Source organism: Branchiostoma floridae, unplaced genomic scaffold (genome assembly GCF_000003815.2).
Source record: "Branchiostoma floridae strain S238N-H82 unplaced genomic scaffold, Bfl_VNyyK Sc7u5tJ_1495, whole genome shotgun sequence".
In the NCBI taxonomy this organism is placed as follows: Eukaryota; Metazoa; Chordata; class Leptocardii; order Amphioxiformes; family Branchiostomatidae; genus Branchiostoma; species Branchiostoma floridae.
In genome coordinates, this window is record NW_023365730.1 from 705,132 (window position 1) to 729,734 (window position 24,603).

Sequence of the window (24,603 nt, forward strand, 5' to 3'; positions counted from 1 at the left end):
TCTTTGGTCTATGCACATAATGGGTCTGAACAGCTGCTCAAGACCACACCCTATGGAGAAAATACACAAGTGGGGTAGGACGTGCACTTGCCCGAACAGCACTTTCACTTGCCCTGGACAATTATGGGCTAGTGGACATGTCCAACTCTGACATGTAGTCACATAGCCTTTCTAAGGTTGTAGGGGTACTGTTTTGTCATTCACAATGCTCTTTCAAACTGAATCATGATATATTTTCTCACCGATGCAGTTCCGTGAGCCAGCAGAGAAGGGGATGTAGGCGTAGGGGTGGCGTCCGGCGCAGTTCTCTGGGAAGAAACGCTCGGGGTCAAACTTCTCAGCGTCGGGCCAGTGGTTGGGGTCGCGGTGCACGTTGTAGGTGGGAACAATGGCAGTCACTCCCTTGGGCACCTCATATCCACCTGAGGTTAGAGGAAAATGATAAATAATATAGCATGTTAATGACTTACAACCTACATACATTAAATCTTTGGGTCATTTTAACTTGATATTATGATCAGAGGACTGATCGAAAGCTTGTTGGTAAGCGCTTTATTCTGTACGGATTTAAGGTTTAAATTGTAACATAACCTGCATACATGTACATGTAATGGTGATAAACCAGAAGTAAAATCAGAGTGAGATGAAGAAATTACATATACAGAGTAAATAATGTTTCATTGGATATATTATATAAATTCATGTAAATGTATTATATATACTGGACCATTGCCCTGGACATGGTTTTGGAAATGTGTCTTTCAATTTTTCTGACGTTTGCAAGCCATGTGTTTCAATAAATAAATTATTGCAAAGCTCTTGTTGATAGTTCCTACATGTACGTACCGATGACACAGTCCTCTGACAGGGTTCTGGCAAAGAATGGCACGGATGGGTACAGGCGCAAGGCTTCCTAGGGTAAGGGAAGAGACATACATGTTGAAGAGGCAGAAATAAGTGTACAAAATGTTAAAACATGTAACACAATCCTTCTTTATCTTGGGTTAATCAGAAAAGTTGGAAACAGCAATCAAAGAGGCTGGTCAACGTTAAAGAAGAAAGCAACAAGTTTAACTTTAAGACCTTTTTTGGTTGTGCAAGACTGAAGCATCGTGAAATAAATTCCTGTTTATTTCATTTCAGCATTCTTCAAATAGAACAGGATTCAGGGCAGACTTTCAACAGACTTTGGGTAAGGTTTAAGAATTATGATAGTTGACCAAAATGACTGACCTTGATGCAACATTCCAGGTACTTCATCTCACGAAGGTCGTCCATGGTCGGCTTCTCGTCAGGGTCACCTGCAGATGGGGGAGGGGTGTGTTTGAGACAAAGATGTCACATATTGGAAGATCAAGTTGTAACGAGAAGGGAAGTGCAATTTATGAAAAATTCTGCATGAGTTCGGTATTGAATTTTTTTCCATATGCAGTCATAGGTACAATGCACACCTCATACACAAGTCAATCGTTTCCTGTAAGTTTTAGGTACACAGGCATGCACAAATTAGTAATGGCCCAGTACATGTGTGTCAAACATATGTCACGTGCGCCCAATGTCATACAAAAATATTCAAGCTTTTGAGCACATGGCTGCATATTGATAGAATTTGATGTGGAACTCATACGGAAATATACACTCGTGTGAACCCACCCTTTTACTGTGTGAACCATTTAGAAACATGTTTCATGTTACTCTCTCTTACCACGTGGGATTTCATGAATATCTTTTCAGAGTTGTGTGGACCAAAAAGAGAGAATAATTCCTGAAAGAACATATTGTGACATACTCATCACTCGATCCATCTCCTCATGCACTCTCTTCTGCACATCAGGGTGGGAACCGATCAGGAAGATGGCCCAGTTGGCAGCCGCAGCTGTGGTGTCATGGCCCTGGAAAAAGTGCAAAATTTAATTATCACTAATTAAAACCATTTGAGTTTAGCATGTTCAAGAAAACATCAAGACTCAATAAAGTGCTAAAAACTAATTAGAAAGCATCTTGATCTTGAAGAAAATGATTCTAACTAACTTAAAGCTAAAGAATTCAAGTGATGTAATAAAAAAGGTTACTGATATGGGTGGAAATTTTCAATTTTGTTGATGCAGATACATGACATTTCTTTTTATGAACTCTACAACAAACTGCATTGAAATTTGTTGGAGATTGTAACTGAAAAAGAAAACTGTCATGAGTGATAGCACTACAATCACTGTCTCACTGCAATACAAACTTGGGTTTTAAGTTTACAGTAAAGTGGCCACTGTAAAAACTACAAAGTTTAACATAAACCAGCACAAAAATTAAAGTACCTCAAACATGAAGGTGTCCACTTCTTCCTGAATGTCCTCATTGCTGAGTTTCGTCTCTCCCACGGACGCGTACAGAAGCATGTCCAGGAACGCCAGACGCTTCCTCCCCCCGATGGCAATGGGCTTGTCCGGATCCTCCACGATGTCGAAGGCATCCTGTGATTGGCTCTCCAGCTGCTTCTGGAACTGCTCGCTGCGCTCTTTGATGACCTTGAGAGAGAGAGAGGTCAAATAGATACAAATAAAGCATTATTTTATAAAACATTCGGAATCCTGATTCACTTACAGCCTCTCCAAAAAGCAGACAATTCAAGCAACTGGATATGATTTTGGAAACATGAATGAACTGACGAAACTACTTTCCAAAATCATGCCCAGTTGCTTGAGTAATTGCTTTTTGGCTTATTACCTGGATGCCTAACTTTCATTGATGTACCTACAGCTACTCTGACTTACAGTAAAAATGTTTACTTCATAACGCTCTTACAAGGAGACTGATTGCATGCAATTATGTAATAACTAACAGTGACAGTCGCATATTACACACAATTTAGACCATATATAGTTGAGTCAAAGACAGAGGGGAGGGCAGCAAATGATGTGGAAGAAAACTTTCATAAGGGACTAAGAAGACTTAAGAAGAAGCAAGAAAGCAGACACTGGTCAGAAGAGAGTGAAAAGCTGTATGTGGTAATCACTGAACTGTGCAGTGAAGAAGAAATAATTGAGCAAAAACATTCTTAAATTTTCTAACCTACCGAGCGAGTGAAGTCATGGAGTATCCGGAGAGTTTCCTCAAACTCACGGCCGGGACCGAAACCCTTGTAGATGGGGTCTGACCAGTACCAGGGGGACTTCTGACGCACCTGGATTAGATCACTGATCCTGAAAAGGAACAACAATTACAGTTAAATGATGCATAGGACAGACTGCTTATCTCTGTTTCAGTAGCCCTTGGCCATACAGATTTGTGCAAGCATTAATTCAGCAGGGGCCTAGCCCACTGGTAGTGGTGTGCGTTCAACTGTGTTCAACACCATACTCTTGGGAAAAAAAAAAACTAAGTGGAGAAAGTAGCATGATTGTACACATTTAAGTCTTTAGTATATCTCAGCCAGGGAACACTCTATGTCACGACTCATGGACTACAAGGCAAACACTCTACCCACTTGGCCAATGTATCGGTAAACAACAAGTAGAATGTATTAAACTGATCTTGGGAAGGCTTTAATGGATAACAACATTATGGAATATTGCCTAGTACATGTACCTGTAGATGGCCCTGACGTAGTCGGAGTCTGTGTTCTCCTGGGCATTCAGGGACTGTCCCATGGCAGTTCCTGTGTAATTACAGAGAAACCTGCTAGGGGGCTGAATTTTTTTTCACACTGCAACAGCAACACATGTGCAGCACAAAGTTAGACCCCATCATTATTGCCCTGAAGAAGGTGACAGACACTGAATTGTTGAGTACTGGGTATGAACTCATGTTTTGTCCAAAGAACTTTGGTCCTGACTAAAAGAAAAAAGTGTTACTTTAACTGACCACAGACACAATCTATGTGCCTGAATTCAGGAATCAGACCAGGATAAATAAGGTCTAAGATAAACAACAAAAAGTTGAAAAAAAGTAATTTTCACTGACCACAGATGATGTCCAGAGCACAGAGAGTGATGAAGGGGAACACATTAAACTCCTCCCCTGTCCCTGCCATCTATTCTTCATGTGTTTTTCCTGTTTCAGTTTCGACTATTTTTTTTTTTTTTACCAAGACATACCCCATGAAGTAGAGAGAAGCTTCAAGACTCGGTAAATAGTTTCATCAGATTGGTACTAGTACGTCACTAAATAAAGAGACTCTTTTTTACACAACCATTCGTTTATCCTTATTGACGTTTCGGTGACCCTCTGTCACCTTCTTCAGGGCAATCCTGACCTGTCCTGCGGTACTATGTGAACCAGTCTCTTAAAATATTCAAGAAGCTTGACTGACCACAGATGATATCCAGGGCACAGAGCGTGATGAAGGGAAACACATCAAACTCCTCTCCTGTCCCGTCCAACTCTTCTTCATGTGTTTTTCCTGAGTTTCCCCTGAGTTTTAGTTTCAACTACTGAACTGAGTTTTTTTAGATGTTTTTTTTTTTAACCAAGACATACACCAGATTGTAAAGAAAAGAAGTGACTTTTACTGACCACAGACGATATCCCGGTCCCAGCCATCTCTTATTGATGTGTTTTTCCTGTGTTTCCCCTGAGTTTCAGGTTCGACTATTGAAACTGATAGAGGTATTTATCTTTTTTCTTATTTTTTACCAAGACCTACACCAGAAAGTGGAGAAAAGAAGCTTAAGTTAACTGACCACAGATGATATCCAGAGCACAGAGAGTGATGAAGGGAAACACGTCAAACTCCTCCCCTGTACCCGCCATTTCCTCCAGCTTCCGGACCATGATCTCTGATTGGTCGTTGAACTCGTGGAGAAAGTCACCCAGGATCTTGAAGTGGAAGGTCGGGGTGATCAGACGACGACGCGTCTTCCACTTGTCTCCAGCACTGAGAAAGGCAACAGTGTAAAAACTTATATACTATCATGATATATTGACACACAACACAGGGAGGACCATGCAAATGACAGATCCAGCTGGAGATGCACACTGTCCAGGCAGCTAAAATCAGGAGAAACCAGACTGACGCGCATGGCAGGAAAAAAGCGGATCCTGTGAAAGGAGCTCTGCAACAGACCTGAGTCAGCTAACAGATGTGCCCTATATAGCAGAGACTAAATATTATTCTCATATAGGACTGTTTAGCCACAGTCGACGCTATAGGCTGATATCAATTAGGATTTTACCATCATGGTCAATTATCAAAGTGGGCTATATAGCCATATGATGACATACAAGTAGGAAATTTATTATTGTTTTTAAACAAATGATTATGGTATAAATCATACCATAATCATTTGTTTAAAAACAATAATATATATATATATATATATGTATATGTAAGACTCAAACAGATTATACTTTACAGTACCTGGTGAGAAGCCCAGTACCCAGCCACGGGTGCAGAAAGTCGTACACAAACGACTTCTCAATGTGTTTGGAGGAACTGAAGAGGACCTAAGGGTGTGCATGGGGGGAAACTAGATTTAGATTACACATTTAATCCATGTGGTAGTTTTTTATTAAAAATGGGAGAAATACAACAATCTACAAAAAAATGATCTACAGAATATCAACTTTGTATTACGTTATAAATACACAATCATGAAAAAAAAAACATGCAAGCTTATTAGTGAAAGTTTGAATTTGAATACTTCAGATTGTGACCAACTTATACAAAATTGAAAAAGCCTACAGCATTCAAGTACTAGTAGTAAAATAGATAGTTTTTAATTGTATTGAAATGCACATATAAAAAGCAATTATCATAGCAAAGAATTAATTGTGTAAGCAAACAATATTATTAGTCAAGACTCAAGGAAGCTCAAAAGAGAAAAACATTACAAGGAAAAGCAAGAAAGCAAGAAAAGAGCTAGCTCAGGCATGCAAAGCAAGTGCAAGTTTTGTTAACTTTTGTCATTTTTTGTTAACTGTAACAGTTGTAATAAAGTGGAATTTGGCCTAAGAGCTGATCATGTGACTGTAGCTTCTTCAGTTACCATGGTAACAATGGACCAGTCCAGTGGCAGATATCATTTGATTTAGAATTATGCATTCAAAGAAAATTCCAGGTCCTGGAACTAGGATGTTGACAAATACTCAGGCTTATAAAAAAAATGACTACTTAGTGTTCAATTATGCCTCAAGTTGTTTGTTGCGTCTTAAGTGAGAGAGATCTACTGAGTACTGCAATGTGTACAAAAGTCTTGTAAGTCATGAACGTTTGGTCATGGGCCAGTAGTGGGAAAGTTATTGTGACTGGAACAACAAAACAGTGTTGACTATTAATTCAAAATGTACCCATTTGTTTGGACATGCAGTTTCTACTCTTCAGTACAAACCTAGTGTGTGGTGCGTTAGCCACGAGGTGCAACACAAAGAAACAAACACAATGGCTGGGGGTGGGGGGGCTTGGTGGTGGGAGATAGAGTGTTGGCACTAGAATCTCCAACCAGAGGTTCAGCTCACTATTTGGCTGGTCAGGACATGATAAAATGGGGACAAAATAGAAATAAATAAAGCCCAACAAAATACATGTCAAAAAAATAGCCAGAGTCGAACCTCTGCTTGGAGAATAGGCACCTGTGCATGGGACAGCATTGCAAGTGATGACAAAAACATGATTTGGGTGTACTAGTGACAGCATGTGGAAGCATAAACAATGTTGGATGGAGGGGTTTTGCCACACTTTATGTACCTGTGACACTTCTGGATGATGCAAGGCTACCATGGGGTGTGGGCCAATCCACCACCGAAGCACTGGGGCACTGGCATAGGCCTTCCCCCAGCCAAAAAGCTGAGCAAAAAACTCTGCAAAAAATGCAGGAAAAAAATTTCATCATGGGACTTCATTAAAAATTGTACTGTTTACGATTTCAAGGAACACCATGCGTTGTCCCTGGAGCTGCAAGTAATAAATTGAGAAAAAGAGTTTAGAAAATAAAGTGACGTTTCAAAAGGCTTAATGTTCTTTGAAAATTAAGCAGTTTAGGATTGTGAACCTTCCCTTCATACTTTTTTTTTTAATGTTTACAGGTGTTTTATTTTGTAATTCTAAAATTCATTACCCTGCAAATATGCCTTTTCATTGTATAACTCCTGTTCTACAATTACATTATTGTTTTGACCGCAAAATTACAAAACACCACGAAAACCTTATTTCTGATAACTTTTAAAGTTACTCCCGCGAAGTTGGGCCCCTGTAAAAATGTATGAACTTCATCAAAGTTGAATGAGAAAAATCTAAGAGGTGGGAAAAAAGTCTGAGGTTGGAGAGGACAGCAAAAACAGGTAAAGGTACTTTATGTACATTTGTGGTTCCCATTCTTGGACAGTTTGTTTTTAAAACAAAAGGTTTGCTCTCAGCGATGCCCAGTTTTGTACCTGTAAGGTTTCGACCTGCAGTAAGCCTATTGTAGCTTGGGGTCCGATCCACAGTCGGAACATTGCAGCATTGTCATGCAAGTAGGCCTGTGCCCAGTTGGTTAGCTGGGAGAAAAACGCTGCAAGAATAAAAGAAGCGCAGGTTTCAGCAAAAGCAGTTATCTATGGACTGCTTTACACTGGCTAAACAAGACGTCTCAGAAACGTCTTGGCCCAAGACCCAAGATTTAAGGGTCTCAGGATGGATTCCTGCTGTGCAACTTGAAACAGCTCCAGGAATGATGAGCTCAAATGCTTAGCGGGAGTGCCAAGATGCTGACAGCAGGAGTGCAATACACTTTTTTTCCTGTGTAAAAAGATGACCATCATGATAACTGCAAAAATTGAGTGGGCCACCGGGAAATTTTCGTGACACATGATCAGCTCTTAGAATCTCTTCGACTCTCTACAAGCAGCCCAAACTTTGTACATCAATGCCTGACAAGGCCTGTGCTGCACTCAGGAAATGCTAGGAGGCGCCACTGCACAGAGCATTACCTCAGCAGTGTCAGGGTGGTGCATCCCAACGACTGGCACTGGACCTAACCACAGTCGCACGAGCCGTTCATTTTGAAACTGTTGAAGTAATTCAACTGTCAGCTGCTCAAAAAAGTCTGCAAATGCAAGAAAAAGTGGGAAATGCTTTGTGAAAAACCAGACTGCATTTAAACTTCCCAGATACTCACTCTCTCTCTCTCTCTTTTTTAGAAAGCTGTAGAAAGTTAGGAAAACGAAAACTGTGCATGGACCTGGGCTGTAAAAAAAAGTGTGCAAGGGTTAACCTTTTTTTATAGATCTGAATGACGTCCTGCAACGTTCAACCCTCGCAAGACGGGGAACAACGAACGCTAAGCTGAATATATAGTGATTTAACAACATGAAGGAATGTCAAATTCCCACTCTAGACTCTGCAGTTCTAGCAAGAACTGATAGGTGTCCTCATATATGTTATGTCCTCATGTATCTATACACCTTTCTCACGCACGCGGCGGCCATGATAGATCGAAGGTCAATGAGGCAAACAGACAAAACTTATTTCTAAAATAAGGTCCCATTTAGTTTCCCCCCAAACCACACAAATTTTCATGACACAACATAGAATAATAAATATTACAAGAAGTGTTATGCACCGAAAGATGTAGCAATTTAGAGTAGTGAAGACTGACCCCATAGTCCCTTAAGAGATGCAAAATAAAAACATAATAATGCAAATTTTTGACGGATTTGCAGCCATTCACTTATTGGTCGCTTTCCTAATTGGCAGGCTATCATTGGTTGAACTGCTAATTATGATGGACAGCCTTCTGTTTGCCACATTGAACTCTTTTTAGATCTATCATGGCCGCAGCGTGAGAAAGGTGTATAGATGTGAGAAGAAAAACTAGAGGTTTAAGTATATGGCTTGTGGGCATTGCCATAACCATGGTAACTTGGGGAGTGGGGGACAGCAACTTAAAAATCAGTAGCTGTTCATGTGTAATAGTGGGGTTCATGGACTGCTAAACTGACCCTGCTACTAGTAAATGGCTGTCGGCCTTTTAGTGTAGTAGTTTAGCCCTGGTATGACACAGGTTCAAATCCAGGGAGTCAGGATTTGTTTCTTTCTGGTCCTACTCCTTTCTCACACAAATTGTATGATCAGCTCTTAGAAGTTTTTGTAATGCGAGGTGCAATGAAAATGCGCCAAAATGGTGATCAAGTCATGCACTATCAATACCATCTCAATTTTCACAAGGTCTTTGAGTTCTAATGAGCGAAGCATAATGGAAACTCCCTGTCCTGCACCCAAGAAATGCTAGGCGGCGCTTCTGCACAGGGTGTTACCTCAGCAGCCTCAGGGTGGTGCAGCCCTACAAGTGGCATGGGGCCCAACCAGAGGCGCACAGCTCTTTCGTTCTGAAACTCTTGAGCCAGTCCTACCGACAGCTGCTCAAAAAAGTCTGCAAATACAACATGAGAAGAAAACCTTCTTTTGAGGGGGAACAACAGACAATAAACCAGATAGTAAGTGTGTGTTTGAGTGAAAAAATAATGGGCCGCTGCAATTGTTTCTAATGGTACAGGTAGCTGTAAAGGAAAGAATGCATCGTCATGTTTTCTAAGTTTCAAGCCAGTGCAGAAACTGGTTGACACTGCTGGTCTGGAAAGGATTTTTTGTGCCACTCCCCTGCATTGTACTTTATACCACCAACCAATGATGATGATGATGATGATGGCAATAAAAAAACTGTTACACCGTCACTTACAGTAACTACTACTAGTACTAGTACAAATGTTTTTTTATTTTGCTTTGGGGTTCTTACAGTTTTGAGCCTGGATATACTACTAGTACAAAAATGTAGTAGAATTAATGTTCTTTTGCTTTGAGAAAAAGATTTCTAATTATATCAAAATGGTCCTGAAATACTGCAGTTGCCATGGTAACTGAAGAAAAGTGCTAGGAAGATCTGGTCTTTGTTTCACATGGTAAGGTCTTGCGAAGTTTATTAGTGAGTTAGTCCCAGAATCTTTCACTGGGAAGCCCAAACAGTGGCAACAGACAAGAGCGAAAGAAGTGCAGTACCGCTGGGTGGCAGCTAGGTGGCGCCACTACACAGAACGTTACCTCAACAGTTTCTGGGCGGTTCAAACCTATAACCGGTACCGGTCCCAACCAGACCCGCACCAGGATATACTGTTTAAACAGCTCGTGACCCACCACACACAGCTGATCAAAAAAATCTGCAAACAAAAATGGGTCATGTGTCAACTGAAGGTGAATCATTATGTTGCAGGCCTCGGAGTGTACATGACGCAGTGCAGAGCGTTAGTTCCAGACTGATGACTCGGTTCCTTTACTAGAATTTTGAGGCCTATATTTAGCCTCATCATGGGTGAATTTTAAATTTCTCAATGTGTTTTTTTTTTTTTTTTGAAACAACAGCTTCATTTTGCCTACCCTTAGCAGTCACCTGTGTTGCAACCTAATGGGGGGAGGGAAAGTCATGAAATATGAGAATTTCTAATCCCATAATTTTTTTTGCATACCTGTACCTGCCGTTATATGCCCAGTACATGTAACAACTCACTGGTTCAACTTCAGGAAGGAGACGTTTTTTTGCTGTAGAGCACTTTATGTTGCTCCAAATATCTTACCCGTGACAAGCTAATACACATGCAGAATTGCCATTTTAAGCCCTGTGTGCAATTATAAACAGACATGGCTGCTTCCAATTCCTTACAAAGCAATATAATAAAACAAGCTGCTAGAGCAGGAAGCTGCCAGCAGCTTTAAGAAATGTAGAATCAGCAGAAACAGTCAACATCAAGGCAATCAGAGAATTGGCACTGACTTCACCCTCTTTCCCACACCGCTTTGGTGAAGCAAAAAACAGCTGCCAGGGGGATTTGTGCAAAAGATGGTGCAAAGAGAAATGCAGCAATGCCAATCACATTTTCCACACTGCTGATTTGATTAGATTTTGAAAAACAGCTTTTCTGAAATGAAAAAGGTGAGTCTGTGTTGCCATGGTTACCTCCGCGGTTTCGGGGCTGCACACGATTACGACCGGCGTAACGCCAACCCAGAGTCGCGTAACGGGCGATACGGCCTGCCAGGGGGCGATAATCTCGTACACGGCCTGGTGGAAAAATTCTGTCCCGCAAGCGGATGTTATTTTATTCGGAATAGCTGATAGCTTCGTTAACAAAGTTGGTAAATCACCTATTTTGCTTTGAAGACTAAGTTAGTAATAAGATTGATCTGAAAAGCCTGGCTACTATCACAATTAAAAGTTCAACCAATCATAGCAAAAAAATCAGGGATTGAACCAATGAGTGGCTGCATGTCTGTCAAATATCTGCACATCAATAGATGTCTGATATAGTGATAGGCAAAATAAAGTACTGTAAGCAGTTGAGAGACTTTAATAATGGTGTCAGTAAACAAAACTCCTACCGAACATCCTCTATCTTCGAGTAGTACCTAACTGATGAAATTATTTTGCTTTTGATTCGAATTCTATGTTTTTATCTACTGATGAAGCGAACACTGGGCTATGGGATCGGTCTGGTTAGGGGGTGGGGCAGAAAACTCTTACTTACATTATATGTTTATCCTATCTATTCATCTCTTTTAAATTAATTTGGTTAACGAGAAAACAAACATCTCCAGAGCAGCTTACAATATCATAGCAAGGATGTTATATAACATCCTTGATAATAGAGAACTTTGAATTTTGCAGGGTGCAAATTTTCAGGTGTGGAATTAAGAATCATATCTGGTTAGGGCTCAAAGTACCACCTGCACATGCATACAGGTTTATTTGTTAGACTGGTAACTAATTTAAGAGGGTCTGCATGGGGAGGGGGAGGGTAGTTCCCACAATTTATGGCAGTTAATGCTGACTTCAAAAGAAACCCTTATTACCGCAAAATTAAGAAAGACTGCCTTAGTAAAATATTTGGTTTCCTCGCTGTGAATCATATAATCTCTCTACAAATTAAGGCAAATTTGTCTTCCACTTCAGAAAAACACATGCAGACCCTTGTTTAACTGCAACATTGGTAACTTGCCCTGCCTGGGACAACCTTTGGTCTAGCAATGAGGTCATCAGAGATCATTTACAGGACAAGTGATCAGCACATGACTGTTGGCCATCACAGACTGGGCTAGAAATAAATTAAGGTGGCCTGCCTGATCGCTCAAAAGCAACTGTCCAGCCATTATATATAATATAAGGCTGTGAATGTATCTTTCTGTCTTGTGTGCTTTTTTGTCTTATTGCTAAGTTGAACACCCTGACCCAACCCCTTCGTACCTCTTAAAGGGACATAATGTAAAAATAAAGTCACTGTTTTTGGTCATTTCTCTACATTATGAGTTGAGTCTACCTCCTTACACTGCACAGCAATATTTACAACGTATGGATACGACTTTGTTGAGCCGTGAAGATGTCTTGAAATATGCGCACTTCTCTCTGATTCAACGCGCCGGTGAGCCAAAGTGCGCTTTAGAAGGCGTTCGGTGGTTCGCTCGAATCGTTACTGAAGTTTGTTGAAAGTCCCCGCTAAGCTCCAAAGATCTGCGACCGCAACGGTCGATTCAGAAATTTTCAGTCGGCTTACTTCCGGTAGGCTACCCGGAAGTAAGTGAATTTGGTCGCGGCTTACTTTGACGTTGTTAATTAGCACTAGAAATGTGATAAAATGACGCAGATAAGTTAGAAATAAGTTGCAAATGTCAATCTGAATGGAGATTTTCAAGTTCAGAACATTTGAAATTTTGGCACCATATTTCTACATTATGTCCCTTTAACAAGTTTGTGCTCTTATCAGACTCTCCCTGTAGTCTTAAATCCCCCAGCTACAATGTATACAAGTAACATAAATTTCTATATATATGTTACTACAACTACTACATCATCATCGGAGCCAGTATAAAATTTCCAGCCCAGTTTGACCGCTAGATCGATGAACTTTGAACTCCAGTACGTGATACTGATACCATGATAAAAACACGCCCAAAAGTAAGACATTTGGGATCTTCAAAAGTATTTTTCGTGCATGACAGCTAAATTCTATACAACAACAATGATTCTACTATGAATTTATACTCTTTTTAGTTGTACACGTACGACGTAATTTACGTGACAGGTGTTTGTTATGAACTTTGATCCGTCCACGGGACAAAAATCTTGAGGACAAAAACAAGCGATCTCACCGACTGCTCCTGGCTTGAATTCCAGCGCGTTCCCCACCAGTGGGTAGGCAGGCGGTCCGGGGATCTTGTTGATGGTCTTCCAGAGTTTCCACCAGCGAGCGAAGGCGAAAATCGCCCAGATCGTCACAGAAACGGCGACGGCCACCGCGGCAGTCCACAGTACAGCCGCCATTTTGGGAATGTGATGGTAGAGAGGACCGTGCAGAAGCGACACCTGACGATTTGTAGTGGAAGTGTTTTTCCTGGCCGACTTGCAATGCGTAAGAATACAAGGAAGTGAGGCTTGAACTCAGGTGCAAATTAATTGTATACAGAATATTGCATCTTGCTTTTCATTTTAGTTGTGTGAGTACAAAAACGTATTTTCCAGTAACGTTATGTATCTTTGCCTGGAACACGAGTATGGAGGGACAGCCCAGTTGCAGCGGATTAGTTTTTGCGGAAGAATATTTGGGTGATCAATTTTTATCTCGTACCCAGAGTACTCTGTATAGACTCTACGCTCAACACGGCTGCCCTGGGTACGAGATCACCCCAAACTTTTTGGACCAAAGTGAAAGTTAGAGAAAGTGCGACTCCCGAAGAAAATTCCCCCAGGTAAGGCATTCTTGTAATATTTTCAGACTTCTTCAGGAAAATGATGATTTCAAGAACTTTTTATATCAGAATTGGGTGAATTTTGGGACTAGCTTGTCTATTTTCACACTATTTTCGACTATTTAGGCAGATTTTTTTTTACCTTAACGGTACTTTCCTGCCCCCCTCCCCACCTGTTGTTTACCGTTATCTGGACAATTTTGAGTCTTGCTCAAATAGGTAACAGGAGGTTTCCCCGCAAAGACGTTTCCCCGTCAGATTTTTTTTGGAGCATTCCCCGTTATCATAGAGGATTCCCCGCCGTCGTGGGGATTCACCGTCATCTGGCACATTCCCCGTTAGAGAATTCCCCGTCGTTGTTGGAGCTTTCCCCGTCGGCATGATGGTGGAAACACCGATAAACGTTGTTACATAGAAGCCAGTTATCCACACCGGGTAACCCATACACGCAATAACTTAACTCTCTATACAGAAGACTAAATAAATCGTTTTTGATTTATTTTATAAGTGATCTATTAAACTAAGAAGTGTTGATGGGGTCCTGTGGTCATACATGTAACGTTATGTCCAATGCACCTCTGTACCAAATTTCAGGTCATTTGGTTTCAATACAAGGACATAGGAGCCAAAAATATACATTTTTAGTAAAAAAAAGGCAGAAAACCCCCAAATAGCCAATTTTTGAAGTAATCTAAGGAGAATGTGTCCATGGGGCCCTGTGAGCATTATGTTCAATGCACCTCTGTACCAAATTTCAGGTCATTTGGTTTCCATACAAGGGCATAGGAGCCAACAATATACATTTTAGTCAAAAATGGCCCAAACCCCCCAAATAACTAATTTTTTAAGTGGCCTATGAAGAAAGTGTTGACAGGTTCCTGTGCTCATACGTCCAATGCACCTCTGTGTCAAATTTCAGGTTATTAGGTTTTAATATGTACCGGGGGGCGGAGGGACCCAAAATATATTATTTGTTTATTTGCAAATCCATGCCCGTAGGCTAATTGCAATGATACAGACAGTAAAAAGTAACAAGTGTCTATTCTATATATACATATTTGGTCTATTAAAAAAAAAAGGACCAAAAAGCCTAAATATCATAATTTCTTAGGTACCTATCAATAAAGTAAACAAAAGTCTGGGGGTACAGTATTTGCTATCCCTACCTCCATGCCAAGTTTCCATTCATTTTGGCCCCAAAATGAAAAAGTTGAATCAAATTGAACAGGATTGATTTGACAGGAGCAGAAGAAGAGACAGAGCAAAAACAATATTGAAAATCCATACTGATATACTACAGTAGTATGGATTGCAATATGACAATATATTTCACCATACCTTACGTTATAGACGTAGACGGAGAAAACACCAGCCTGATCCGTGAATGAATAGACCAGACGGGGAATGCCCCAATGACGACGGGGAAAGCTCCAAGACGTCGGGGAAAAAGATTGGGGAAAGCTCCAGAACGACGGGGAAACCCCCCAAAAAAATCTGACGGGGAAACGTCTTTGCAGGGAAACATCATGGAGCCCTCAAATATGTTAGCCACTTCTCCGAATCTTAAGTCAAATAAATGCATATATTTAATGGACAGAAGAAGATGGTGGAACAGACGAAATGGCATTCCTGTCTTTGTTGGAAATTGCAGTTTTACTTAATTCAGAAGTTTTGGCCTTGTTTTAATGGCACAGGCTAGGCTGCAGGACAGACAAAATAAGGAGGCCCTATCCCTGTACTCCTTGGACAAACATTGAAGATCTGAGCTGATTGGAGGAGAACTTGTGAAACTTCATCATGGATAAAAGTCAGAAGGAGGAGGTATGTTACATTTTAGCGTTTATATTTTTTTCTATTATTGCAACATGTGTACAAGTATGTGCAATTTTTTTTATTATGTCAAAATGCTGCAGCAACACACATGTCTCAGCAGGGGTTGAATTGAAAAATAGCGACTGCATTTTTACATTTCATTTTAATTAATGATATGTTTTAGCACTAGTGCTTGCTTCTATACATATGTGGCAACCTCTTGTACATTGTTGATCTCACATATTCATGAATTATTTACTAGTAACTGTTTTGTACTGATCCGATCCTAATATTCAAATATATTTAACTCTTCATGGTAATGTTCAACTACAAGAAGTGAGGGTCATTTTAGAAGATATTCCTACTTCCACATTAGTCCATTCATATAGCAACTTTTTTTTTCTGTCATTGAATTTTTTCATACTATTCATTTGTACTGACTTAATTGTATTTGTTTGGTAGTTGTTTATGAAGTTTGTCCATCTGCTGTTGCTGTACAGGCATTGTGTGATGCTGCAAAAAATGGTGACACAGACAGAGTGAAGCAGCTGTTAGAGGAGGGAGTCAATCCAAGTGCTGCTTGTGGCATTTTGGTATGTGACATGTCTTCTGTAGTCTGATGTATTTCTTTAGATTGTTTTGTGTCTGACATGTAGCAAAAATACAATTTTGATTGTTTGGATGTGACAACTTAATCATCCAGGGTAAAATAGAAACATGACAGGTAAGAAATGAGAACAACAAACAAAGGCTTGCATATCTGTATGTGTTAAAAATACACACATTAAATGTTGTGGAATTAAATAGATTTGCTGTCCTATACCCCCTACCAATTGATATCTGGAAACACCATGATGATACTTTAAGTCCATCCATATGCGATGCTCAAGACCATCCGATCCGTTTTACAGCAAATGACTCCTCTGCACAAGGCCGCTGGGAATGGCCACCATGAAACTGTATCAGCTTTACTGGCAGCTGGGGCAGATGTGAATGCACAGGATGATACGGTAGGTGAATTGACTGCTGTGGTACTTAAGTATTCTTTTGAACAATGCAAGACAGTAGTACATGATACATAAAATAATGTAATGAAAACGGTGCTGTCCTTTATTTACCCCCTCGCATTATCTTGATTTTCAATTGAACATCTGATATGTTTTACAGCAGTTATGTACATGTACATCCTGTTGTTATACTAAAGACCATCTTACTTTTTACAGAAATCATCTCCCCTGCACCTGGCAGCTTGGAAAGGCCACCATGAAACTGTATCAGCTTTACTGACAGCTGGTGCAGGTGCGAATGTGAATAGAAAGGACATTTGGGTAGGTACTAGATTGACTGTTACAATACAGCACATATTGTACCTTCAAGTGAGAATTGTCATTAATTTTGTAGAGGCAGTCCTACTAAGTAAATCTACAATGTATCAAATATGTCACCAACACAATTGTACTTCAGTCCATCCTGTTGCCATACTGAAGACCATCTGATGTGTTTTACAGCAAGAGACTCCCCTGCACCCGGCAGCTGAGAATGGCCACCATGAAACTGTATCAGCTTTACTGGCAGCTGATGCAGATGTGAATGCACAGGGGAGGCTGGTGGGTGGATTGATTGACTACAGTTTTAACTGTATCATGTAATTTGAATGTACAATAATTACTAGGTATAGCCGCAAAGAGTGCTGGGCCACATTTTAGTGTGCACAATCATGTAGATCAGTGAATCCTGTTGCCATGCTGAAGACTATCTGATGTGTTTTACAGCAAAAAACTCCCCTGCACCTGGCAGCTGAGAAAGGCCACCATGAAACTGTATCAGCTTTACTGACAGCTGGTGCAGATGTGAATGCACAACAGGGGAGGCTGGTGGGTGGATTGATTGACTACAGTTTTAACTGTATCATGTAATTTGAATGTACAATTATTATAATTACTAGGTATAGCCTCAAAGAGTGCTGGGCCACATTTTAGTGTGCACAATCATGTAGATCAGTGAATCCTGTTGCCATGCTGAAGACTATCTGATGTGTTTTACAGCAAAAAACTCCCCTGCACCTGGCAGCCTGGTATGGCCACCATGAAACTGTATCAGCTTTACTGGCAGCTGGTGCAGATGTGAATGTACAGGATAGTGAGGTGGGTAGCATGACTGTTCCCGTGCATCAGACATATTTGTGCTACAATTGTATCACTTAATAATCATATAATTTGATTAGGCTCATGTGTTCTGTAATTCAGTCCATTCTGTAATGCCATACTGAAGTCAGACCATCTGATGTGTTTTACAGCGAAGAACTCCCCTGCACCTGGCAGCTGTGAAGGACCACCATGACACTGTATCAGCTTTACTGACAGCTGGTGCGGATGTTAATGTACAGGACAAGTGGGTAGGTAGATTGACTGTCTCACATGGTCCTATACCTTTAACTTTTAAGGAATATTTTACAATGTTATACGTTTTGTAGAGATATCTCTAAGTCAACTGCAATGTATAAAAGATGCCACCGACACAATTGTACTTTAGTCCATCTTCAGTGCCATGCTGAAGACCATCTTTTGTGTTTTGCAGCAAAGAACTCCCCTGTACCTGGCAGCTGAGAAGGGCCACCATGAAACTGTATCAGCTTTACTGGCAGCTGGGGGAGATGTGAATGTACAGGACAAGTGGGTAAGTAGATTGACTGTTGCCCCACGTGTTCCTATACCAGCATGTATAATTTCACATTGATCTTGCAGAGGTTGTCTCAGCTGCAATTAAGTCAAATGCCTCCAACAGAATTATACTTCAGTCTCTTCTGCCAAATGAGGACTGTTTGAATTCTGAATTGTGTTCTACAGCAAGAGACTCCCCTGCACCTGGCAGCTGAGAACCATGAAACCGTATCAGCTTCACTGGCAGCTGGTGCGGATGTTAATGTACAGGACAAGTGGGTAGATAGATTGACTGTCTCGCATGGTCCTATACCTTTAAGGAATATTTTGTTTTGTAGAGATATCTCTAAGTCAACTGCAATGTATAAAATAAGCCACCGACACAATTGTACTTTAGTCCATCTTGCCATGCTGAAGACCATCTTTTGTGTTTACAGCAAAGAACTCCCCTGTACCCGGCAACTGAGAATGGCCACCATGAAACTGTATCAGCTTTACTGACAGCAGGTGCAGATGTGAACGTACAGGACAGGCGGGTAGGTAGATTGACTGTTCTGATAATTCATACTGTAAATCAATTTGATATTGCAGTTGGTAATCTAAACGGTAGGGAGGAAAGCTTGTTCAGTAGCCCATATGGAGTTTAATTTTAGATATACTGACATCTTTTCTAGCTGCCCTCAGAGTGATGAACTATTTGCAATAATTATGAAATGGCGATGATGAAATGTTAGTTGTTGAACAGTGACTGCTAAAGTAGCTTAATCTAAGTTACTGTTAACAAGTATCTCACTTTTTTACCAGCATATATCATTTCATAGCAGAGGAAGTCTCAGTCAGCTGCAAGTTAGTCAAAATGCCTCAAACAGAATTATACTTCAGTCTATCCTGCCATACTGGAGAATGCCTTAAACTGTACATCAGTCTGTTCTGTTGCCTTTCCGTTTTACAGGGAAGATCCCTCCTAGACCTGGCAGCTGACAGAGGTGACCATGAAACTGTATCAGCTTTTCTGGCAGCTGGTGCAGATGTTGATGTACAGAGCGAGTGGGTAGGTAGATCAAATGTTGCTATGCGTCGCATGCTCCTGTGCCTTCAAGGAATATTTTACAATGTCATTGATTGTGACCTAGATTGTACATGAAAGTCAACCACAATGTTTAAACAAGTGACCGCCTCTGTGTCGTAATTATGGTTTGTCAGTTGTGTTGTTTGCCGTGGTGTGTGACATTGTGTTTATTATTTATTTACACCATATTCATCAAATAAACTAACAACCAATCGCCCATGGCATCAGATGTTGCCGTTAATCACGACAAGTCACGTAAATAGCTGATACTAATCTATCTATCCCAATATATACTATGCTATTGAAAAACAACGACGAAAATGCAGGAGATATGAAAAATCTACATGACCGCGACATGACAATATTAACAAGCCGATGATATTGACAGTCCCAAACATACAAATAACAACCAATAGGAGGAACGAAACAAAACACAATCATTTCTGATACCAGGGTAATGTGTGTATAACAAACACCTTACCCACAAACATTGTAAGGCATACCCCAAACAGTTGCTCCACGACGTCAGCTGTTGTCATTACATCACACATAATATGATGAACAACTGTTCCACTACATCTGTAACTTTTGCCGCGTAGGGATTCCTCTACCTCAACAGCTGTCCTTGCATTAGACAATGCAGGGCTCGAAATACCACGTGCACATGCAAGTTTGTGCAGGTATTAAAAATTGGAGCTGTGCAAGTTAGTTTAGACCTAACTTGCACCCGTGCAAGTTACGTTTACCCACTGTTACCACCGGTAGAAATGGCTAATAAAGACATCACAGGTTAATAAAAGATGTTTCCAGCGTATTTTCTTTGTTTTGTAATTATTCGAAGTTGAAATATAAGTCGCAGCCGATCCTGAATCGGCAGACGAAGCACGCGGATGACGATACATTTCACTTCCGTGTCGACACTTTTCCTGGGAACGAGTTAGCACGTCACCGGAACGTACTGCGCCTGCGCGAACCCTGGTGTTTTGGGGCTTGGTTTGGTCAACGTTGCATTGAAATCCCGCTTGTTGCACAGTATATGTTAGAGACATGGTTTCATGTAAAACGTACACGGGATTTTACCCTTATATACGCACGTACTTTCTTAAATGCGGCCCTTTAGTAAACCGGGGGTTTAGCAAGGTTTAGCATGTCTATGGTTTTCGCGCAGGCGCAGTACGTTCCGGTGACGTGCTGAACGAGTTGCTCTCCTTCCCGACGTTGTGATGAGTCATGTGACGCTGACGTCTTCACTTTACCAAATATGGAAAGAGCCGGTGATTTGCATAGAGGTGGGCAATATTCGGAGACCTTCGGGGACTCGTGGAAACTTCGACGGCTCCCAGAATGCAGCTCGGTATGAGAAAGTTTTCTGACAGGTTGAATCAAGAGAGGAGAAAATGTCGAGAAAACAGCAATCCATCCTGGGTTTCTTCCAAAAGAAGGATGTTGCAGCGTCCAAGGATCAAGCACAAGATCGAGGACGAGATGACAGCGAGCACAGTGACGAATCTCTGTCCACTAGCGAGCCTGGCGCTAGCGCCGAAGCGGGTCCATGCACGCCTGTTGAAGAGTGCTGTGAACACAGCGGCGAGGCAGATTTAGGCCCACTTTACATTACGCTTTTCGCGTTAGCGGTAAATTTCCCGTTATCGGGACGCCGCTATCGGCACCTCTTTAGACACACCGCCCGGAAATCTGACAGGACACCCGCGGCGCGCGGTGGAATGTAAAATCTTGGTGAAAGTCTACCCGCATGACCCGTAAAGATCGCAGTTCTTTTTAGCTGCACGTTGTTATATTGAACAAACGTTAATTTTTTGTTTGCGTACCGCTACCAAGTGATTGAAAATTCAAATACGTGACTTGCATGAGAAATACAAGTCCCCGACTACGTTGTTGTTTCGCTGACACTTCCGGTAACTTCGACCACAAAATTTTCGATAAAAAAGCACTTAAAAACCCTTTCAAAGCGAACTGTTTGATAGAAGATCCCTTTCTTTCAGTGATGACCTGCTAAATTATGGCTACGTACTGAAATAACCGTGAATATACGCACAATTCCTGCAGGTATAATAACTACCTCGTACGTAAAAACTCAAGCTGCCAGCAGTTCATGTGGCGGGAATTTCCCCACCAATGTCATAGCAACGGCCACCACTGTCATAGCAACGGCCAATCGGAGACGCGTAGTGGGATTACTTTATACAAAATTTGCAGAGATAGCGGCTTCTGGTTTCGGTACAACGTAACGATGTATTACAGGAGAAAACATTCGGAATCGAACTTGTATATTTTTTTACAGGTCTTCCACGAAAATTGTGCAAAAGTAGGTCGTCAAAAAATGTTATGAGAATGAGACTATTTTTCGCTGACATCCCGCCTGCTTTGAAGGTTGACTGCAGACCCGATTGACGTAAGAGCCTGCGTAGGTGGCCATTACGGAAAAGGCAGGCCGTGAAAACTATTTTTTCTGCGTAGTTCGGGTTGATTTTTGGGTTGACATTCATTCTTCTAGTATATAAAAAAGTAACTATCAGTATCGGGAGACTGTTTTCTTATCACTGTATTCTTACCCAGCGTTATGAACATGATCGCTGCTGGCAATTTTCCTCCAATGTTTTGCAAATCTGTACTCACCATTTTCGCGCCATATGCTAATAAGCGCGCGCTTTATGCTAAACGTCTAAACCCTGACTCCCGCTAACGCGAGCCCGACGTGTTCTCTTTATACGCAGTTTGGCGTTGACGGGGACTCCCGCTGAGCCTACGGCCGTACGCTTCGGAGTGGACGGGAGAAAATTTGGCGTTAGCGGGACTACGTTAACGGGAACTCTCTTTACACGGGGCTCCCGCTAACGCAGCCCCGCTAACGCCAGTCCCGCTAACGCGAAAAACGTAATGTAAAGTGGGCCTTATCCTCGTCAGAAGAGTCCTGCGAAGCCAGCGGCAATCCCCCGCCCGCCTTCGAAGAAGAGCCGCAACCCGGGCCGTCTGGAACTTCAACATTTGGCCCGATCCCCCCGAGCACTCAAGAATTCTCGGACGAGTTTTCTGTAGATTTGTCGGGGGACGATGAAGACGCAACGTCGACCGAGCCAAAGAAGCCAAAGCTGTCGGTACGTAACGTTATATTGAATTAAATTTCGGTGAATTTTTGCCCTGTATTAAATCTGACTTGATTAGACTTTGTGTGGAATCGTTGCTTTGTAATAAATTTTATGCAAAAAAAAAAACTACTCCGTTATTTCAAAGATGTCTTTTAAATAAGCCGCGAAAAACGCACGTGGCGTGTTTGTACAAACAAAACAGCGTCTCTTTGACTTTCGCCGCCCCAGACTGGGAGGCGCCGCTGCATGGCTCGTATTTCAGTTGCATAAATTGCATATGTTGGAGCATCCTTGGGCATGTGGGGAAATTCTGTAAAGCGGTACATTGTCATGTTCAGCGTTGGACTGGGACTGTTTACAACAACCAGCACAAGGACAAATATTTTAGTCATCGACATAAGTTTTTTTTTGTTCATTTTTGTTTTTTTAAATCAACATTCACTTTAACAACAGTCTTTGCGCATTGGAAAAACAACTGTATTTCCGGTTGTATTCCTAAAAACATTAGGGTCAGTAGGATACTAGGAAGGGAGAGTCTTTTTTGTTGAAGGTTTGGCCAAAACTCAGTTAAACAAGGTTGAAGTACATGAGGACACTTATATTTTAAATGTCAAATTTTAACATAGTGCATAATTGTTACAAATTGGTGGAATGGGTGGATACATTTATCCTTCATCAGATAGGACAAGTAATTGTTTTTGTACTTGAATAGCAGACTGAATAAAAATGAAGAAAATATGCGACTCCTCTACTGGCCACAAAAAGGCTATATGGTCGGTAGGTTTTTCTGGGGTAGGAAAAAGGAAACACAATTGTCAACATTTTAATAGGCCTTATCAAATCTACAAGGTAGCATGGTATTAATTATAACTTTGCAATGAACAAAGAGCATACATGGGCTGATGTGTCATTTTCCTTCCTTTTGTCTAAACCTCTTATGCTTATAATAGCTTTTATAGATGAGGAAAGTATGACAAGTTTTATTCATGTTGCAATCTCTTTTTCTACAGGAAGATCAAGAAAAGACCAAAACAGAAAAAGTGTACAAGTTCCAGGATTCATGGAAACATAAACGACCATGGCTGAAACACGACAAGTCTAAACTCATCATGTGGTGCGAAGTTTGCAGGCGCTTTGATACGGGAAAGAAAAAGAACTCGTTTAGAAAAGGAACTAAAAGTTTGAGATTGCCAAATATTACATCGCATGAGGCATCTCCTGCCCACGTAACTGCCTGTAACAAAAAGGATGCATCTATGCTAGCAATTCAGAACCGACCGATGCCTATGGCTGTCCAGAGGATGGAGGCAAAGAAAGTTGACCAAATGAGCACATTGTTCCGTAGCGCCTATTATTTGGCCAAGCAGGCCAGGCCATTTTCAGATTTTCCCATGCTTATGAAGTTACAGAGATCAAATGGTTTGGCAACTGTAGGAAAAACCTACTTGAATGATAAGGAGGCTCGTGTATTTGTAGACTATATTGCTCAAACAATTCGCAGTGACATGATTACACATATACAGACCTCAGATTTTGTATCCGTTTTAGCAGATGGTAGTACCGATAGGGGGGCCATTGAAGAAGAAGTTGTCCATGTACGCTACCTCCGAGACAATATTGTGCCTACAACAGCATTTGTTGCTTTAAAACCTCTAGAGAGGGGAGATGCTGAACATGTCACTTCTGCAGTTAAATCTGCATTGCAGGATGATTTGCTCATGGAAGGAGCTTGGTCACAGAAGCTTGTATTTGCATGCTTCGATGGAGCTCCTGTCAACATGGGTCACATAAGTGGGGTAGGGGTGAGGCTGAAAGAAGAGTGTCCTCATCTTCTGGTACTGGCATGTTGTGCACATAGACTTGAATTAGTATTTAAGGATGTGCTAGGGGAAGTCCAGTATTTCTCTACAATACATGATATGCTGTCCAACCTGTACAAGTTCTATCATTATTCACCATTGAACTGGCAAGGTCTACGGAATGCTGCTGAAGCACTGAACATTGCTGTGCTCAAACCAGTTAGAGCAACAGGTACACGTTGGCTGCCACATCTAGAACGTGCTGTCAAAGCAGTGTGTCGTGACTTTCGCGCCCTGGTGCAGCATCTTGGGCATCTAGAGGAGATTGGTGACACTGGAACCAAGGACAGTCGTGACAAAGCAAGAGGAATCCTTCAAGTAGTGAAGACAGTGAAATTTGTAATGTTTCTCAATTTCCTTGTGAAATACCTGGGACTTATCAGTGCAGTGTACA

General features: G+C 41.3%; 5 protein-coding genes across 12 annotated transcripts in view; 2 read left to right on the forward strand and 3 right to left on the reverse strand.

The window, feature by feature from the left end:
• LOC118407885 (cytochrome P450 4V2-like) overlaps positions 1 to 13,318 on the reverse strand; it is a 13,757-nt gene extending 439 nt beyond the window's left edge. The window contains exons 1-11 of the mRNA XM_035808458.1: positions 13,106 to 13,318; positions 7,366 to 7,484; positions 5,354 to 5,439; positions 4,677 to 4,870; positions 3,583 to 3,652; positions 3,071 to 3,197; positions 2,313 to 2,522; positions 1,790 to 1,892; positions 1,234 to 1,301; positions 847 to 913; positions 243 to 422 (exon numbers count right to left, since the gene is read on the reverse strand). Coding sequence (XP_035664351.1) covers positions 243 to 422; positions 847 to 913; positions 1,234 to 1,301; positions 1,790 to 1,892; positions 2,313 to 2,522; positions 3,071 to 3,197; positions 3,583 to 3,652; positions 4,677 to 4,870; positions 5,354 to 5,439; positions 7,366 to 7,484; positions 13,106 to 13,277 — 1,396 coding nt within the window. The 5' untranslated portion in view covers positions 13,278 to 13,318. The remainder of the gene's footprint in view (positions 1 to 242; positions 423 to 846; positions 914 to 1,233; positions 1,302 to 1,789; positions 1,893 to 2,312; positions 2,523 to 3,070; positions 3,198 to 3,582; positions 3,653 to 4,676; positions 4,871 to 5,353; positions 5,440 to 7,365; positions 7,485 to 13,105) is intronic.
• LOC118407879 overlaps positions 1 to 24,603 on the reverse strand; it is a 313,255-nt gene that overhangs the window by 248,742 nt on the left and 39,910 nt on the right. The window lies entirely within an intron of this gene.
• LOC118407874 overlaps positions 1 to 24,603 on the reverse strand; it is a 341,762-nt gene that overhangs the window by 246,731 nt on the left and 70,428 nt on the right. The window lies entirely within an intron of this gene.
• Positions 13,641 to 24,603, forward strand: part of LOC118407878 (serine/threonine-protein phosphatase 6 regulatory ankyrin repeat subunit C-like) — a 24,134-nt gene continuing 13,171 nt past the window's right edge. For 2 of the 8 annotated variants that reach the window (XM_035808442.1, XM_035808444.1), the window contains exons 1-13: positions 13,641 to 13,702; positions 15,397 to 15,523; positions 16,015 to 16,107; positions 16,426 to 16,524; positions 16,738 to 16,842; positions 17,023 to 17,121; positions 17,287 to 17,388; positions 17,560 to 17,658; positions 17,811 to 17,909; positions 18,092 to 18,190; positions 18,361 to 18,453; positions 18,612 to 18,710; positions 19,127 to 19,224. In XM_035808442.1, coding sequence (XP_035664335.1) covers positions 15,500 to 15,523; positions 16,015 to 16,107; positions 16,426 to 16,524; positions 16,738 to 16,842; positions 17,023 to 17,121; positions 17,287 to 17,388; positions 17,560 to 17,658; positions 17,811 to 17,909; positions 18,092 to 18,190; positions 18,361 to 18,453; positions 18,612 to 18,710; positions 19,127 to 19,224 — 1,109 coding nt within the window. In that variant the 5' untranslated portion in view covers positions 13,641 to 13,702; positions 15,397 to 15,499. Of the gene's footprint in view, positions 13,703 to 15,396; positions 15,524 to 16,014; positions 16,108 to 16,425; positions 16,525 to 16,737; positions 16,843 to 17,022; positions 17,122 to 17,286; positions 17,389 to 17,559; positions 17,659 to 17,810; positions 17,910 to 18,091; positions 18,191 to 18,360; positions 18,454 to 18,611; positions 18,711 to 19,126; positions 19,226 to 24,603 lie in introns of all 8 variants that reach the window. The other 6 variants (XM_035808441.1, XM_035808443.1, XM_035808445.1 and 3 more) reach the window with 6 other exon arrangements.
• The window catches only part of LOC118407876 (zinc finger protein 862-like), a 6,029-nt gene continuing 1,871 nt past the window's right edge, over positions 20,446 to 24,603 (forward strand). Inside the window, exons 1-3 of the mRNA XM_035808440.1 lie at positions 20,446 to 20,841; positions 22,156 to 22,359; positions 23,361 to 24,603. Of these exons, the coding sequence (XP_035664333.1) occupies positions 20,641 to 20,841; positions 22,156 to 22,359; positions 23,361 to 24,603 (1,648 nt within the window). The 5' untranslated portion in view covers positions 20,446 to 20,640. The remainder of the gene's footprint in view (positions 20,842 to 22,155; positions 22,360 to 23,360) is intronic.